The 18,824-nt window shown below is 44.0% G+C and overlaps 1 protein-coding gene across 6 annotated transcripts; it reads right to left on the reverse strand.

The window, feature by feature from the left end:
- Window positions 1-4,144: 4,144 nt before the first annotated feature.
- OS9 (OS9 endoplasmic reticulum lectin) lies at window positions 4,145-14,224 on the reverse strand. 6 transcript variants are annotated; one of them, XM_074226279.1, is made up of 16 exons: window positions 14,017-14,216; window positions 13,586-13,762; window positions 13,119-13,182; window positions 12,916-12,992; window positions 12,588-12,686; window positions 12,134-12,344; window positions 11,908-12,012; window positions 11,611-11,711; window positions 11,363-11,414; window positions 9,459-9,547; window positions 8,841-9,089; window positions 8,192-8,381; window positions 7,502-7,666; window positions 7,084-7,199; window positions 6,909-6,951; window positions 4,145-6,807 (listed from the first exon to the last, which is right to left on the reverse strand). In XM_074226279.1, exons 1-16 carry the CDS (start codon window positions 14,179-14,181, stop codon window positions 6,776-6,778), a joined length of 1,935 nt encoding a protein of 644 aa, XP_074082380.1. In that variant the 5' UTR covers window positions 14,182-14,216; the 3' UTR covers window positions 4,145-6,775. The 6 variants fall into 6 exon arrangements, with proteins under 6 accessions (XP_074082380.1, XP_074082377.1, XP_074082379.1 ...); XM_074226276.1 differs by having other exon boundaries at window positions 6,897-6,951; XM_074226278.1 differs by having other exon boundaries at window positions 4,145-6,951; window positions 11,947-12,009; window positions 14,017-14,224.
- Between the last annotated feature and the right edge of the window lie 4,600 nt (window positions 14,225-18,824).

Genomic DNA, 18,824 nt, shown 5'->3' on the forward strand with positions numbered 1-18,824 from the left:
AGGCCGGATTTGGGCTCGGGTGCTCCAGCTCCAGGGCCAGTGCTCTGTCCACTGCGCCACCTGGCCATGCCTACAATTATTTTTAATTTTTTCTTTTCCCTTTATCGTGTATGAGGGTCTATATTTTCTTGGGGGGGTATTATGTTTACTCTTAAACAAGAATATTTTAGTAATGTATAAAAAATTATTTGTATAAAATAAGAATAAATAAAAAGTGGGAAAACAAGTTTATTACTTGGTTAAGGGTTCTGTTCCAAGAAGTTTCTCTAATTCTTTCCTCTGGGCACCTTTTTCATCTTTTTAAACTATTTCATCTTTTTTTATTTCTTCTAGGTATTCTTTATTATGAAACAATCCAATTTTTTTCTTTTGAATTTCTTGCAGTTAGTAAGGGGTTATCTCCTTTGATTCTATTCTTCTGAATTTTGGATTCTCTCTGCACTTAATTCCCTTTAATTCTCTTTCTCTTGTGTTTACTCCTCTAGCCTTAGTCCCTGAATTTGGATTTGCCTCCTGTGTTTTGGGGTGAGTTGGTTAGCCCTCCTTGGTTTCAACCTGGATCACCTAGATTCCTGTACTAACTTCCTCCCCAAGATCTCTGAAGTTCAGAGCACTGGACCTTCAGGGCCCTGTAGAGTACCTCAAGATTGAGTGCTTTAGAGACCTTTGGTGTGTGAGTGCTACAGTGATAGCAAGTATCACCAACTGGTCTGTTACTCTACTTTGACTTCTAAGATCTACAGTGTGCATTGTGTCTAACTTTTTTTGTGAAGTTCCTCTGCTCCTATTGCCTCTGGACATGTCTGCGGAAGTTGGTTGTGTTGGGTAGCTTTGGTCTTGTTTGCCAGCACTGGCACTGGCACTGGCTTTTCTAGTGTGTGATCTTTCTTGTGAGCTTCTGGCTTACTGGTTGGTTTTTCTGATTCCATTCAGGTAGCTATCTTGGTTGGAAATTCCCCAAAGGCCCCCTCAACATGGAGTTATCAATCCCTTCTATGTTTTTTTTCCCTTCCTCTAACCCTTACTCAATCTCTTGCCTGAGTATCTATGGATACATATTATCACTCTTAGAAGATAGGTGTTTACTTCCCTGTCAAAGTGTCCAGCTCCCTCCAAAATAGGAAGAACCTCTGTTAGTATTTAATGATCCCTTTCTCCTTAGTCTTCCATGTTCCAAATTCCTGACACAGACCAGGATTCCTTTCTGTCTTTTCAAACTGAAGACCCTCTTGCACATTTAAAAAAAAACACTTCATTCTCCTTTATGTCAAGAATGGAAAAATTTTCCTTGGTTTCATTTACCTTTTCTTCCAGAAGTCAGAACCGCCTCAGTTTTGAGTATCCAATTTACCCATGACAAATCAAATAACCCATGATCTACACAGCTCCCTAAAAATTGCTCCCAGCTCCATATTTGCTGGAAGTGCAGTCCTCGGTCTTCTAGTTTTGCTGTTACCTCTCTCAGAGAACTGCTGCAGCAAATCGAATAGGGCTGAGGGGTGGGGCAGGAGATGTGCAGATAGGTGGAGAGTCTTTAGCTCCAAAATTGTCATTTCAATTCACTATCACCCTCTAACCTGGTTAATAGCTTGACAGCTACATCTGACTTTTCCCTTATATTAGTAACTTTTTACCTTGTCTTACCAACTTCTATGATTCTCTTAATCATTTTCTTTGTCCTCTAGATTTTTCCCATTTCCTTCAACTCAAATTTCTCCTTTAGGTCATTCATTTTCTCCCTCCTTCTGCTCAGGGTTTCTTTTAAGTTTTCCTTTAGTCTGAGTCCTTGTCTTTCTCCAAGTTCTGAAGTCCTCCCAATATCCCTTCTCTCAAATTAATCTCGTCCATATTCATCTTTGAGGGCTTAAAACCCTCAAAATCTTCACCAGTTCTTTTCTTACTCAAGTCCTGATTTTTTCTCCCACTCAATTTTTTTTCTGCTAAAAGCTACTAATAGTTTTCTGCCACATGGCTGCCAATCATGGAAGACTATGATCTTTGAAATTTCAATGCAAAGTACAATTGAGAAAGAGTGGATTGATAGCTTTGGGTGCAAGAAACGTCATTAAAGTTGTCTTAACCTTTGATTTCATTACTATTTAATACATTCAACATGTGTCAGACACTGGACTTGAACTCAAATCTTCTTGATCATGATATCTAAGAAATGTAGGGTCTAAGAAGATTGAGGGGGGTGGGACAGTGGCAGCTAGGTGGTGCAGTGAATAGAGCACTGGCCCTGGAGTCATGAGGTCCTGAGTTCAAATGCAGCCTCAGACACTTATTACCTAGCTCTGTGACCTTGAGCAAGTCACTTAACCCCAATGTCTTGCCAAAAAAAAAAAAAAAAAGAGATGGACTGCTAAGCTGCAACATGGAGGGGTTTTACTTGAGCACCCCCAGAACAAGACCTAGACTTAGAGAAGGGCCTCTGGTACATTAGCTGTATCCTTTATGAAGGCTTAATGGGAGGGCAGGAATAAGAATTTTACATGGTAAAGGGGAAGATAGATTGCAACCTGGAGGAAGTAATGATATGGATGAGACCATAGGTCCACTGACATAGAAAATAACTGTAATAATAACAGGTATTTTTGTAACATTGTAAGGTCTGCAAATTGTCATACTAACATTTCATTTTATCCTCATCACCTCACTGAGGAGTAAGTGCTATTATCCCCATTTTACCAATGAAGAGATAGAGGTAAAAAACTTGTCTAAGTCACCTGCAGGTCATGGGAATCTATCTACTGCCCCATCTATCTGCTATCTATACATGGAGAGACAAACACAACAGGTAACCTGTTTAGATAAATGAGAAGCTAGGCAAAATATACTATTTTACATCTGGATACAGGTAGCTCAATCTCACAATGCTGTGACTTTCACTTAAAGGAACATGTAGCAACTATGATTCCTAGGAGTTGATAAGGCTATATTTCTCTTGGGGAGAAGCATGCCCCCTTATCTCTAGCCAGTTGTCTCAACTATAATCTAGTTTCACACCACACAGTTCTATGTAACTGTTCTAATTTTTAACTTACTTGTTCTCTTGCCTACCACTATTCCTTTTCTCATTTTCTCTGCATCAAGCAGGGTAGATACTACTCTCTGCTACTACTGCAGAGATAAGGTTTTCCTTAGTCACACAAGTCCCTCAGTCCTGTGAACCTCCTCCAGGACAGAATAATACCAGCTATTTCTTATTGGTAACCCAAATCTCCCTATAAGCTGGAGGGCAAAACTGACTCTTTGGGATGTCTCTTTACCTGAATATCATTAGTAGAAGAAATATGGGGAACGAGACCTCAGTTTTCACAATATTCTTTCTTCTCATCTACCTCAACAAGGATAGTTGCTACATTTATATAAACATGGAGTAAGACTAAATCCACCCAAAAAAAAATCCAAAACCAAACCAAAAAAAAAATACTAAATCCAGGAAGGTCATTATAGGAGATCCTGAAACTGAAAAACAAAGGCATCTACTCTGCAGAGGCTATATCTGAAGTACTATGTTAAGCCTAGTATACCATATTTTAGAAAGATTGCTAGTTAAGTAAAGAGCATCCAGAGGAACTAGGACAATGAAGTACTTGGATATCATAACATACTAAAACCAATTGAAGTTAAAGATGTTTGGCTAAGAGATATGAAGGGCTGATTTGTGGAAGGAGGGAAATTCCCTTTATGGTTGTTCTACTTAAACCCAAGGAGGAAGAGGTAAAGTTGTCAAAAAGCAACTTTAGACTTAAGCTAAGGAAAAACCTGGTAAATATTAGAGATATCCAAAAATGGAATGGATAACTCAAAGCTAGAGTGATTCTCATTTTCCTGGAGGTTTTCAAGCAAAGTCTAGATAAATACTTGTTAAATATGATGTATCTCAATCTGGGAGGGTAGGACTAGATGATTTCTGAGATTCCGTACACCTCAAGCACCGAAAGTAGTTTGTCTGGCTCATTCTACCAAGCTCCATTTGCTTGTAGCTATTGTTCTCTTCACAGAATTAAGACAATAGCCATACAATTAATATTTATTGCACACCTGCCTGGACTTGCTCTACCTTTTTTACTGGTGCCTTAAGATGATGGTCACTAGTCATTTTCAGGCTGGTTCCCACCTTGCTCTTCCCCACAGTGAGTTTTTCCTAAAATGTCATCTTTTTAATATTTCAACGCACAGTAATAACACAATTTCCAATTCAAAAAGGGCATTTTTCTTTACCAATTTCCCCTTCCAAAATTTACAAAAAGAGAACAACTCTTTCCCATTTACAGCTATTTTCCAAATGTAGAAGTGGTTTTTGTTAATATGGCTAGTCTGTCTTCTCTTTCTTCATAATTCCTTAAATGAAGGTGTAGTTCAATGAACTAAAAGAAGCAAGATTTAAAAGGTCCCTACTTTCTGCAAACAGCTCCTGGGAGGGGCGGGGAGTGACATTCCTTTCAAAAGAAAAAAAACTCTAAAGCAGTTTGTAATTTTTGTTTGGAAAAAATGGTAAATAGCCCAATAATTCACAGGTATCTAATATATCTGTTACAGTAGCATTCTCCTTCAAGCTCGGAGACTCTCTGGGATAACACACCAGCTCTTCATGAGCTTTTACTTCTTTGTGGGGTGAATCTCAGCTTGTATCACCAGTCCCAGTGGTCTGTCCAAGATGTGCCCTTCAGACTCACTCATGTGATGCAGGCTCAGAGGTTTTGTATTCCACCACTGGCTCCTGGGAGGATGAGTATGATTTCTGCAGCTGAATCCCAAAGCCCCTTCCCCAGGGTTTCTTCCTTTCTCTCTTTCTCCTGCTGCCACAACCTGCTCTCCCAAGGAAATCTGAAGGTTTCTCCTAACCTTGAGGTCAGCTGTTTGCAAGTATGATTTCTGTTCAACCAGTACAAAGTCAGTGTTAAAAAAAGCTTTACAAGATAATTAAGGCAAGAAATAAATTAAAGCAGCATGTCAGATATTAGACCATCACTTCCCAAAGTCATAGGGACACTTTTCATTTTAACCCTTTCCAACTCTAGTTTTATTCTCACCTTCTACCTCTTTACGTGTTGTCCTTCAATCAACCAAAAATATTCTCCTAGACTTCCTTAAAGACTTCCTCGTCCCCTTAGGTGAAATAGTTCATTTTTCCTCTAGTTACTATCTCAGTCTAACAGAGGCCCGTCTCACATGACCTTCACCTTTTTTTTTCCCCTTCCTTCACCTTTTTTAAGCTTTCAAAGCTAGCCCTTATCATAGCTCTCTCCCAAAGTGTTCAGAACTATCTTTTCAAGCATCACAGTTGGTTCTTTCTGGTACCTCCCACCAAGTTCCAGCTGGCTGGAAAAACTGACAGCAGATGGATCCAATAAACATTTCATATCAATCTCTGAGCAAAAGCTAATAGCTCTATCACTGAAGATTGACTCTTCCTTCCCTACCTTCCAACCTGAGTAATTTCTAACCCGAAAATCATATATTCCAAAATTTAAAAATATTCCAATGCTTTACATGAAGAGTAATAACCTAATTTCCACCCACAAGAAGAAAACATCAAGTGTGCAAGGAAGACAAAAGGATGGAGATGAGGATAGGAACACAGATTCCCTTGGTGGCCTTAGGTTGTATGGGGAGAGGGGAAGATAAAGACTAAAAAAATTAGAAATGGGGAATGGGAGGGAAGTCTCTTTCTAAGGTTGGCTATCTACACTGCAAGCACTAAACCACCAAAGCTTCAGATTTTAGACATAAATTGGAAGGAGAGGAAAAAAACAGTGCCAAGGAAGCAGTTGAGAACAGCCACAATAGGGAAAGGTAGGAAAGAGAAGACAAAGCAGAAATTGTCTGAGCTTTGCTTAGGCATGACTGCTTTCTGCTATGAATAGATAGTTATATCCATGTCCCCCCACCCTGAACAAATGTAGTAGTTAAGGCTGAATGAGAGCAGAACCTGAAGAATAAAACCCCAAGCAAGAAATTCAGCAAGGTAGAGGTGAGATAAGGGTTCCTTCCTTTCCTCTGGACAGGAAACTCCCTTCTCTAGGCAAAGTGTGATGAGAATAAGAAAGCCTACCTCTAACAGACAGACAGTTTCAGGGTCCAGTTCACTTTATTAAGAAACCTGATTTATTCAAAAGGAGGGGACAGGGAAAACCCAGCTCCTAGTGGTGAAGGCCTCTCCCATCTCCTATGGCATCACAACCAGAGGAGGAAGTTGCCTCTCACCCCCACCCTCCAAATCATAAGCAAGGGAAATTACTGGGAGAATTCCAATTAGACATCATCCCATCCTAAGTAAGGGAGCAAAATAACTTCAAATAGTAGGAGCTGGGAATCTTTCTAAGGGAAGGAGGAGTGGGGCAGACATACTACTGGGAATATTTTCAACTGAATAACACCCCTAACTCCCAGATAGAGCAATCAGGGCAGTTCAAGCCCTATTAATGGCCATCTCCCATCCCCTTAATATCCCCTCTATTTTTTTTTTTAAATAGGCCACAGTACCTCAGGGTAGAGAGTGAGATAAAGAGCTGGGAAAGGATAAGTGGAGATCTAGGGGAGAGAGCTAAAGTTGGGAAATTATAGGAGAGGGAGAAGGCTAGATTAACCTTGAGGGGAACCCTATATTGTTACAAACATCTTGTAGCAATAGCATGCTAAATCCCACCCAGCCCCAATACCCCTGATGAAAGAACCCCTCCCAAGTCCCCTGGACTCCACAGCTTGGCTCCAGTCTGTTGTTCCATTTCTGGGGACACTAAAATGGGGGTTCGGTGCAGGTGACAGGTTAGAGAGGTTCAGAAGGACTCTTCAGAGTGACTGTGGGGAGAAGGCATCTCAGAAGTCAAACTCCTCGTGGTCCCCAGTTCCCTCCTCCCCTTGGGGCCCCCATACTCGTCGGTAATTACTCTCCAACTGACGCTGTCTTTGTCGTTCTTTCTGCGCCTCCTCTGCTCCCTGGATCTGAAAGACAAAATGAAGAGTGGATGAGATGGGAAATATCAACTGAAGAGTCAGAGGAAGCACCGGGGCCCTTAATGGAAGTAAACATTTGACAAGAGGATGAAGTATCTGATTAGAAGACACGTGTCTCACCAGGATGTTGAAGAAAATCTCCTTCAGGTTCTTGGTGTCCTCATCAGACAGCCAATGTCCATCCTCTTCTTCAGTCTCTCCAGCTCCTGGTCGAACAATCTTGATTTCAACTTTACCTACAAGAGGGGTCAGAGGGAGAGACAAGAGTTAGAAACCTCAGTAGGGTTTTCCATGAGATGGATCCCTTCTCCAAAGGTCCACCCACCACCTCAACTTTCAACCATGAGCCTCCACTTAGGGTTGTCTCTCCCAGTTGGAGTGATTGTTCCTTAACAGCAGGGCCTTTCTTGGCTTTCTAGGAGCTTAGCACTGGGCCCTGCAAGTGCTTAATAAATGTTCTGGCAGGTGTTCCACCCACTCCTTGGTCAGCCCTCCCCACCTCCCAGCCCTCCCAGGTCCCCAAGTCTCTCTTTCCCACCTTCAGCTGTGAGCCCCTCCCTCTCAAGCAGGTCCTTCACCAGTCCCTCTATATGTTTCACTTGTGGATTTTCCCGCTTCATCTCAAAGACAGACAGATCCTGATTCGGGCCTCCAGCACGGAGTCTGGTGACCCGAACTCTGACCCGGCGCTCAGTTTCCTCATCTTTTGGAGGACACAGCGGTGGTAGGCAGAGAAGAAGAATGTCATACAAGGACATACAGGGGAACAGAGAAGACAGAGTCATAAGTCATTAAGTCAGGGATAAAAGAGCCTTCCTTATTGCCAAACTCAAGTTACTCTTCAACTTTGTCACAACAACCTATAATGATTTCAGAATAAATTAGGCCGGTAAGCTCTCCACCAAACCCCATGGGTTCCTTTCCCAGAGTCATTCCCCATTCTCCATGTAAGTCATCTTTTATATTGTTCATAAGACATGGGATCCTGGAGAATGAACACTGAGGAGTATAAGAGAAAAATAACTATAAATTGAAGAAATGAATTTAATCATTTTTGCAAAATGGAAAAAACCAAGTGTAGAATCCCACTGCTGGATGATCTGGAAACTAAGCAAAAATGAGCAGGTTTATTTGAAACTGGTGGGTTTAGACATAAAACCCCCACAACAAGATTGGTAGAGAGGGGTGGCAATCACTAAATTTCCTGCATCTGAATGACTGCTCTTACCTGTGGACTGAGGCGGGGGAGGGCTGGTTGGAGGGGTAGTACCCCTTTCCATGGGCCCCTCCCCCTGGTCAGGTCCCTGTCTTCCATCCATCCTCTGAATGAGCTTGTTGAGAGTGGATGCTAAGGCCTGGGAGGCTTGGCTGCGTTCTGTTGCACTCCTTGGCTCCTCTGCGTCCAGCTCTGATTCTGCCTAGAAATACCCAAGGAAGATGGGGGAAAGGGGAAGAAATCAGAGTTAGGGAATCCAGACTCTCTGCCTCTTGGTTGGGAGTCTAATAAAGACTCCAACTCCTTTTTCTTCCAACACTAATAACCCTCCTTTCATAACTGAAGAAGGTGGCTGGGCTATAAAATAAAGATTACCAGATTTGGGCCCAGAGAACCTGAGTTTGAGTCTCATCTCAATCACCAGTTGTGTGTCTTTAATCCCTAGGCCTCAATCTCCTGATCTGTAAAATGGGGCTAATAATATTTATTCTCTCCCACAGGGCTTTTGGGAGGATCAAATGAGAATGAAATGTACTTAGTAAACCACCAAAATAGTGTGAAACCATCAGGTATCATTAACATTTATCCCTTCTGCTCCTTTCCCAGATTTCCTCCTCTCCTCTGTCTCCTCAGAGAAAATCAGACTAGTGACATGTCTCACCTCCTGGATAATGTTATCCAGCTCCTTCTCCATTCCAGTCTTCACCTCAAACCGAAGTCTGCCTCTGTCTGAAGGTAGCAGCATTCCTTCTAGTTCCTTTTCAAATTCCCCCAAGAGTCGTTCTTCCTCATCCTCTTCTTCCTCCTCACTCCTCTCTTCTTCACCACCATCAACTTTGACTTCTGGTTCCTCTTGGGTGACTTCTGTAGCAGTCTCTACATCTCCTTCCTGGACTGGGTTTAGTTTCCCCTGATATGGGAGAAGGATTGAAGAAAAAGAAAAGCTAAAGGGTGAAGATGAGGAAAAAAGATCCTGAAGAAGCTATACAAGAGCCAGCTGTCTGTCAGAGTGGATGTGAGGTCACAAGAGAAATGAAAGAAAGGGGAAAAAAGTGAAACTCAAAACCTTACAAAAAAATGATTATTGAAAAAACTATCTTTGCATATAAATGAAAAATTAAAATATTTTTTAAAAATAGAAAGAAATGAAAGGAAGGAGGAGGGCTTTATGGGTATGGGGGAGGGGAGAGGACAATTACCTAGAAGAAAAAGACTCAAGACAGGGAAAATACATGAGAAATCCAGAATAAATAAATTAAGGTACCAGAGGAGTCCATACCTTTTTTGCCCCACCTTTCAGTTCCTCTATGAATCGAACCAAGTCCCCTGGATTCCGAATGACCTTGACCTGTACATTGTCATGGAAACCTGGAGGACAGGAGAAGAACACTGTGTACAAAATCCCTCCCAGATTCTTTGAGATGAGGTAAAAAGAAATAGGAATAAAAAAAAGAGAGAAGAGGGGGTAGTTAGGTGGTTCAGAGGATAGAGCACCAGCCCTAGAGTCAGGAGGACCTGAATTCAAATCCAGTCTCAGAAATTCAGTAATTACCTAGCTGTGTGACCTTGGGTAAGTCACTTAACCCTATTGCCTTGCAAAAACTAAAAAAAAAAAATAGAAATACAGGAGACATGTCTATGCCCTCCCAGTTACCAATCTAATGGGTGAAACAAAGACTTACATACAGAACATAAGGTAGCTAGTGCTGAAAAGTACTTAAGATCAATGAGTGCTAAAAAGCCCTGGATTCCAAACCCAGCATGGCCACATACTAAATATAAATAGGTGCCAACTCAGGTCTCTAAGCCTCAGTTTTATCAACTACTAAATGGGAATAATAATACTTGAACTGTCTACCTCAGACACTTGTAAAGATCCATTACATAACATGAAAGCAAATTGAAAAGCTCTACACCAATGTAAGGCACTTATTTTGATAATGCAAAATTAAATGACCAAGACTTGATTGTGCCATCTGCAAGATACTGTGCAAAGCACTGGGAAAAGCAAAGAATAAAAGAATCTCTACCTTCAAAAAGCTTACATTCTATCAGATAAGACAAAGTGAACATATTTAGGTGCCTAAAAAATAAATACAAAATAAGTGCAAGGTATTTAAATATAACATAGAAGGGAAGGAGGAATGGGATTCGGTCATGGGGGGGGTAGGGAGATAATTAGGAAAGGATTTATGTAGAAAATGATTCTTGAGAGGCTTTTTTTTTTAAATTTATTTAAGGCAATGGGGTTAAGTGACTGCCCAAGGTCACCCAGCTAGGCAATTATTAAGTGACTGAAGTTGGATTTGAACTCAGGTCCTTCTGACTCCATGACCAGTGCTCTATCCACTGTGCCACCTAGCTGCCCCTCGAGCTGCTTCTTAAAGGAATTGAAGGATTCTCTAAGGTACAAGTGGGGAATGAAAGCAATCTAAGCAAGGGGGACTGATTGGCAGTTCAGAGCCCAGAAGGGAAAAGAACAAAGACAGCCAAGTGGACTGGACCAGAGAGTTCTGGAAGAGGAATAATGAACCTGGAAAAATAATGAATCTGGAAAGAACCAAATCGTGAAGTGTTTTAGAAGTCAAAAGGAAGAATATATATTTTATCTAGAGGTGAAAGGGAGCCACTGGTGATCGATGAATAGGCAAGTAGCATGATCAGACCTGGGCTTAGGAAACATCCTGTAGGCAGCTATGTGGTGCTGAGAGACTTGGTAGGACAATTCAATCTACTAGAAGAAAGGTGCTGAGGGCCTGAACTCAATGTATCAGTGATTAAAAAGGAAAAGTGTGAGGAACACAGGGATAGAAACTGCAATATCTAGCAACTGATTGGATGTGTAGGTGAGGAAGAAACCAAGGAAAGGGAGGTAGACACAACAGATAGCAGTGGAAAATATCTCAGAGGCTAGGCTACTAAGTTACAAGGCCTCTGCTTGTACTGTACTCAAACTCTGTAGTCTTTGGAAGGACTAGAAAGAGAGTTCTTAGGGCTAAAGGTTGGATTTTTCTAGGGCCTATGTCTCCCATTGCACCCAAGGAATTAAATGATTGTCCAGAATCATTCCTATTGAAGTGGGAATTTGTGCAAAAGCCCCAGTCTGTCATGAAGCTGCCCACAACCCTCTTCTTCTGGTTTCCCTCGTTTCTACCCACACTGTGAGCAGAGCAGCTAACTTACCATCTACATGACCTGGGGCTAGACTTTCCTTCTCCAGGTTGAGGTCCTGCTCCTAATTAGGGGGGAAGAAAGGTTAAGTTCCAATGGCTCTTTGCTTCCTGCTGCCATAACCACCCCACCACCCAAGTGTATCCCTCCATTTCAGGTACACTTTGGCCATCTCATGATGCTTCCATCACAAATGACTCTTCCTATTTAATTTCTCTCTTCAATTCAGAAGGGATGATCAAGAAGAAGTTTGCTCTTACCTCAGTCTGAGCCTCTTGCTTTGGAGGGGCCTGTTCTTCAGTCTGAGGGGGTTTATTCCAGTTATCTGATTCTCCGGGGTCACCTTTGGGTTGGTTCACACCTGGGAGTAGGGATGGGACAAGGCAAGGTCTGAAGAAAAAAAGGAAACAGAGGGAACTACACCTGCACCTCCTCTGAACAGATCTCAACAGATGGAATAAAGGTGTCAAGATATGTGGCACCCCTTTCCCTTCCCAGGGGCTGCTATCACTGGCAGGGAAGAGCCACCTCCCAGCATAACTGAGAGGAAATATGACCTGTTCCCTTTGTATCGAGGACCCCAAACTTTGTCTCACTCCACATTTCAAGGTCTGGGTTGTGAAGCTTCTCAGAGATTTCTTCAATTTTCTGCTTTGCATCTACTGGAGAAAAATAAGAAGGGACATTAACTGGAAAGCACAAGAGACTAGGCATTTGAAATATTACCTCTCTCCCCCACTTCTCTCCCTCAAATATATTCCAGTCCCCTGCCCCCAGACTCACACATTTGTCCCTGGATATATGCTCCATACTGCTCTGGCTGTAAGGTAGGATGGCATCGGATGGCCTGGGGAGCAGCACTTGGAGGAGGCCGAAGAAGAGGATGGGAACAAAGTCGAGGGGTCCGAATAGTCAGCACATAAGAACATGACTGAGGTTCATCTACACGATCAATGTAGTCACCTGAAGCATCTGAACCTTCATCACACAGAAACTGAACAGGAAAGATGAGGTTAATTCAGGAGGGATTGAGATAATGTGGGATTTATTGTTGCTATTAGGGACGGGAAGGGTGAGATTTGAAAATGGGAATAAATTCATTATGCAAAGAACTAACTAGTCAAGCCAGATCATTAAGTCTATGGGTTCCGGGCCCTAAGAGACCATTCTGCTCTCTCACCTCAAGGTTTAACTGGTTTGTCATGAGAAGAGATAACTTCCATTTCCCCAAACTCACCCGGACTTCAGTCTCTCTAGGTCGACCATTCAGGTCACACTTGGAGCCATTTCCATAGTTCTGACTGTGGTAACGTTTCAGGCGGTGTTGCTTGGAGGCCTAATGTATAGAGGAGACAAGAGAGACTAAAAGGAGGGGGAGAAATATGGTAAACTAGGAGGGGCAGCCCTGAAAATGCCAAGATTTTTGAACAAGGGCCTAGGAATCAAATGGTCATTCGACACTGAGAAACTAGTTTGACTAACACAGATCCACTATTCCCTGCTGCCCAGAATTCTCAAGACTCTAACCAGGATCCTTTCCCTCCCAACCCTCCAACCACAACTACCTTGGCAGACTCATCATCCCAGTTGAAGGAAGATTGGTAATATCCAAGATAGAGAACAGAACCTTTGATCTCTGAATCTATAAGAAATACCAAAGGGTAGAACTGTTACTCTTCTTTAAGGGTAGAGATCAGAATAAGATGGGCCACCGTCATACAGAATTTCAGAGAAGTCAGTGAGAGAGTTAAGGAATTAGAAGAATCACCTTCCATGTGATATTGTTGGATGTGGCGTCCATAACAAAATTCATACGTCCACCAGTCCTTGGTCTAACAATGACAAAGTTAATAGTCAGTGGGGCTAGGGGAGAGGGGGAGCTTGGCGTCTATCCAGTTCTTAAGATTCTCTTGTCCATCTTTATACCTTTCTCTGAAGGAAATCTGTCATGTTCTCTACAGAAGGAAGATCCCTTGCTGCCCCTTGACCTCCCTGTCTCTAGTTCTTCCTTCAAAGCTTCCTTGACATCTAAATTGCCTCTAGCATTCTGCCTTTCAGCGAGAAAGGGGGGGAAACAATATATCTGTCCACATCTCCCCTCAGCTTTTAATTTTATCGCCATCTCTTTCCTTGTCCAACTCTAATCACCACTCCTCATGCCCCTGCATTCTATCAGGCTGTGCGTGGGGTCTGGACCCCTGGGACCCCCCAGGCTCTCCCCCCAGCCCCATTCACTTTCACTAGGCAGGGCGCCTCTCTCATGGGGCTCAGCAGCTCGGGGACCCCGGGCCCCTTATAAGGAGGGGCCTCCTCCTCATGCTCTCGCTGGAAGTGGATGGCTCCGGCGGGCAGCCGGCATTCGTATCGCTGCTTGTACTTGGAGGAGACGACCACCACCTCCGAAGCCTGGCTCTGAAAGAGGAGAGGAGGGGGATGGGGGTCCGCGGGTGGCCCAGCCTGGGCCCGGAGGATGCCCGGGGGAGGGCGGGCCGCGTTGCCCCCCAACGCTGCGCCACGGTGGGGGGGGGGGTCGGGCCTGCAGTGTCGCAGAGGGAGGCAGCTCCCCTTTCGGGGCTCAGTTTCCCCGTCTGTAACAGGGAGAAGCTGCCCCCCCAGCCCCGCTGCGCGGAGGGGCCCGGTCCTCCCCCGCCCCTCCCCCCGCTCACCTGCCCTCCCATGACAGGCCGCGGCAGGATCTCGATGCCGTATCGCATCTCGTTCAGCTCCTCCAGGTTCAAGCTCCCGCCGACCCGGGCCGGCGAGTCGGACAAGAGCGGCCCCAGGAGCAGCGGCCACAGCAGCCGGGAGAGCAGCGCCGCCGCCGCCGCCATCTTCCGTCCCTCGGCCTAAACGGAGAGCGGCCGCTTCCGCCCTGAACCGGGCAGTCGCCTCTCCCTCCCCCCGACGCCGCCGGGTTTCACTGGCTCTCCCACCCGCCCGTCACACCGCCTCGGGCTCCTATTGGTCCGAGCGATGTCGGGGAGTAAGGATGAGAACGACGGACTGACGGACAGCCGGGAGGAACGACCGAAAGATGGACGGAGGGAGGGACAGAAAGACGGGCTGACGGACGAGAGAGCGCGGGGGCGGCGGTGTGCGGGAGGGAGGGGGAGGGACGGGAGGAAGTGGGAGGAGGGGCTTCGGCTCTGGGATGGCGAAGACCTCTTACCTGCCGCGAGACGATTGGCCGCCGTCGGGCTGAATCAGCCAATCGGCGGCTAGGTCAGGAGCTCTCCTCTAGAGGGGGCGTGCCCGGGCGGCCAGGTCCGCGGCCGAGGCGGACCCCGGGCTGCGGCCAGCTGTCAAACCCAGCCTGTCTGGGTCCCCGCCGCGGCCGGCCGGGCCGGGCGAGGAGGAGGAGGAGGAGGAGGAGGAGGAGGAGGAGGAGGAGGAGGAGGAGGAGGAGGAGCCGGCCACCGGCTGCCAGGGCCAAGGGCCGGGCCCTCCGACCCATCCGAAGAAAGGCAGCGAATAAGCGCGTCGGAGGCGCGTGCCTGGGCCAGGAGCGGTGAAGCTAAAGCAGACCGCGCTGCTGCCGCGATAGAAGGACGCGGAGCACCAGCCGGTCCCCTAATGGCTGCAAAGTGCTTTACGGCGCTGCGAGGGTCGCTCAACCTCTTTCATCCGCTTTCCTCATTTGCAAGATGGAGATAATAATCGCACCTGCTTCGCAGATGGGTGAAAATGAGAGAACACACGTCAAGTGCTTTGCAAAACCTAAATGCACTTCAAAAAGGCCATCCCTGGACTCACTGACTCAGTTCATATAGCCAATAAAGCGATGACATTAAAAAAAGGCTGGGGGAGGCATCCACTGCATCCTCAGCCAACATCAGTCATCTTTCCTCTCCTCTCTTCTCCTCTCCTCTCCTCTCCTCTCCTCTCCTCTCCTCTCCTCTCCTCTCCTCTCCTCTCCTCTCCTCTCCTCTCCTCTCCTCTCCTCTCCTCTCCTCTCCCCTCCCCTCCCCTCCCCTCCCCTCCCCTCCCCTCCCCTCCCCTCCCCTCCCCTCCCCTCCCCTCCCCTCCCCTCCCCTCCCCTCCTCTCCTCCCCTCCCCTCCCCTCCCCTCCGCTCTCCTTTCCTCTACTCCCCTTTCCTTTCCTTTCCTTTCCTTTCCTTTCCCCTTTCCTTTCCTTTCCTTTCCTTTCCTTTCCTTTCCTTTCCTTTCCTTTCATGTCCTGCCACTGGACTTCTATGATTCTGGAAGTCAGGATGAGCTTGATGACTTTTTCAAACTGTGCCTCACTAAAATCCAGTTTATGAGCAAAATATCCATCTCATTGTGCTGTCATTGTTCCTCTTCCTTTTTGGAAGAGGAGCAATGACAGAGGCTTGTTGCTCCAAAGTTTCTCCTATTAGTCAGACATCACCTACATATCCACATCGAGTTACCATGGTATTTTGATTACCCCGAACCACGGGTATTATGAGACACTATATACAAAACATTCTACAAACTTCAAATCATTATATAATGATTATTATCACCATCATTATTATTAACCACAGTTTCCAGGCCTCTAGTCTGGTGCTAACTTCATTCTACCTTCGAGCCTTCTATCTCACTCCCACTTAGTTCAAACAATGCTTATAAAGCAATACAAGTGTGCTCATAAATGGTAAATAGCTGTGTTCTCTAAGGGTTAAAAAAATGTATGTGTACATACTTTTAAGATTAATCTGCATTGGGGTGGCTAGGTGGAGTAGTGGATAAAGTACCCGCCCTGGAGTCATGAATACCTGGGTTCAAATCCGGTCTCAGACACTTAATAATTACCTAACTGTGTGGCCTTGGGCAAGCCACTTAACCCTGTTTGCCTAGCAAAAAAACCTAAAAAAAAAAAAAAAGATTAATCTGCATTATTAAAACTTTTTAAAGTCCACAAATAAAAATGCAGTTTTGATTTGTAGCAAATGACAATTTCTTTTTTTTACAAGGTTGTTGGGTTTTTTGGCAAGCCAATGGGGTTAAGTGGCTTGCCCAATTATTAAGTGTCTGAGGCCAGATTTAAACTCAGATACTCCTGACTCCAGGCCGGTGCTCTGTCCACTGCACCACCTAGCTGCCTCAATTTCTTTTTTTTTAGAAAGATTTTATTTATTTTGAGTTTTACAATTTTTCCCCCATTCTTGATTCCCTACCCCCACCACCCACAGAAGGCATTCTGTTAGTCTTTACATTGTTTCCATTGATCTCAGTTGAATGTGATGACAGAGAAATCATATCCTTAAGGAAGAAAAATAAAGTATGAGATAGTAAAATTACATGATAAGATAATGGGTCTTTTTTTTCTAATTTGAAGGTAATATTATTTGGTCTTTGTTCAAAGTTTGTAATTCTTTCTCTGGATACAGATGGCATTCTCCATCACAGACAGCCCCAAAATGTCCCTGGTTGCTGCATTGATGGAATGAGCAAGTCCATCAAGGTTGGTCATCATCGCCATGTTGCTGTTAGGGTGTACAATGTTCTTCTGGCTCTGCTCATCTGGCTCAGCATCAGTTCTTGCAAATCCTTCCAGGCTTCCCTGAATTTCCATCCTTCCTGGTTTCTAACAGAACAATAATGTTCCATCACATGCAAATGTCACAGTTTATTAAGCCATTCCTCAATTGAAGGACATTCACTTAACTTCTAATTCTTTGCCACCACAAACAGGGCTGCTATAAATATTTTTATACAAGTGGTGTTTTTACCCTTTTCCACAATCTCTTCAGGTTATAGCCCCAGTAGTGGTATTGCTGGGTTCAAAGGGTATGCATATTTTTGTTACCCTTTGGGCATAATTCCAAATTGCTCTCCAGAAAGGTTGGTTGAGTTCACAGCTCTACCAACAATGTATTAGTGTCCCAGATTTCCAGCATCCCTTCCAACATGGATCATTGTCCTTTCTGACATATTGGCCAGTCTGAGATGAGGTGGTACCTCAGAGATGCTTTAATTTTCATTTTTCTAATAAGTAATGATTTGGAGCAATTTTTCATATGACTGTGGATCTCTTTGATTTCCTCAGCTGTAAATTGCCTTTGCATATCCTTTGACCACTTGGCAATTGACAATTTCTGAGATATCTATACTCAAACTGAAAATTTAATAATCAATTCCAGTTCAAGTTGGTTCCAGCACACCCTTGCCTTCAAGAAGCAAGTCTGGCCATGGAAGAAAGTGGAGATATATACATATTGCCCAAAAACAAACCTTTTTTTCTGTGCTGGAGGAGTTACCTTAAGGTACTGACTTAAGGAATCATGGCCTAAACTACAACTTGGTCTTGCAGATTGTTTTGAACTGAAGAAGTGAGTAATGAAGGAAAAACTATGTAATTACCTGAGGGCAGTGATTGGCCAGATGCAAATCAAAGGAAATGTTTCAAGCTAAGGCAATGAAAATAATTTTCCAAGGCAATCTGGACCCCTTCAACAGCCACTCATTTTCTATTTAGCCCCCAATGGGGAAGGAGAATGGGAGATAAATTCTTTTGCATTATTCCTTCTCAAGTCAAATCAAGTCAAAAAGCATTTAGGTCCTGTGTTAAGTTCAGGGAATACAAAGAAAGATAAAAATAACAGAAACAAAAATAACTCTCAGGAGCTCACAGCAATAGGGAAGAAAACTTGCAAACAAGGTTGTACAAGCAAGTTATATAGATGATAAACTGGAGATAACCAAGAGAGAGGACACATTAACATTAAGGGGGATTGGGAAAAGCTTCTTGTAGAAAGTGGGATTTTAGTCAGGATTTGAAGGAAGGCGGGAGATAGTAATGAGAAAGAAGAGTATTTTATTCATGGACAGCCAGAAAAAAATGCCCAGAGTCAGGAGATGGATTGTCTTCTTCAAAAAACAGCAAGGATATTTATGTTACTAGAGTAAACTGTAAGAAGACTGGAGAGTAGGAGAACAGGTTATAAAGGGCTTTGAATGTCATATGATTTTATACTTTATTCTGGAAGTAATCTTGGAGTTTATTGAATGTTTGGGGCTTGGGGGTATAATGCAGGTAGATCTGCACTTGAGTAGACCATGGCCTGGAATAGGGAAATATTTGAGGCAGAGAGTTCAGCATAGGGTTATTATTGCATTTGTCTAGGCTTAAGGTGATGAGGACCCACACTAGGTATGGTAGCAGTAACAGAGGACAGAAGGAAAGGTATATGTTATAAAAGTAAAATAAACAGAATTTGGCAACAGATTGGCTGTGTGAGGAGGGTTAAGGCAAAGTGAGAAGTGAAGGATGACACCTAGGGTCTGAGCTTGCATGAATGAGATAATGGTGGTGTCCTCCACATAAAGGGAAAGATGGGAAGAGGGGAGGCCTATGGGGAAAGATGAATTGAATTTGGACATGTCAAATTTAATGAGTATGACTTGGATAAATATCCAATAAAAGAGACTGAGCAGAAGTAACTAGACAGGTAGAAAGAAAACCAGCATACTGTAATGTCATGAAAACCTAGACAGAAGAAATTATCCA

Source organism: Macrotis lagotis, chromosome 2, assembly GCF_037893015.1.
Source record: "Macrotis lagotis isolate mMagLag1 chromosome 2, bilby.v1.9.chrom.fasta, whole genome shotgun sequence".
Taxonomy (NCBI): domain Eukaryota; kingdom Metazoa; phylum Chordata; class Mammalia; order Peramelemorphia; family Peramelidae; genus Macrotis; species Macrotis lagotis.

Coding starts and splice junctions, on each gene's coding strand:
- OS9 (XM_074226274.1), bottom strand. CDS start 14,181: ATGGCGGCGGCGGCGGCGCTGCTCTCCCGGCTGCTGTGGCCGCTGCTC. Junction 11,712..11,907: donor CCTCGATACAAAGGGAACAG/GTCATATTTCCT, acceptor CCCTACTCCCAG/GTGTGAACCAACCCAAAGGT. Junction 11,415..11,610: donor AGCAAGAGGCTCAGACTGAG/GTAAGAGCAAAC, acceptor CCCCCTAATTAG/GAGCAGGACCTCAACCTGGA.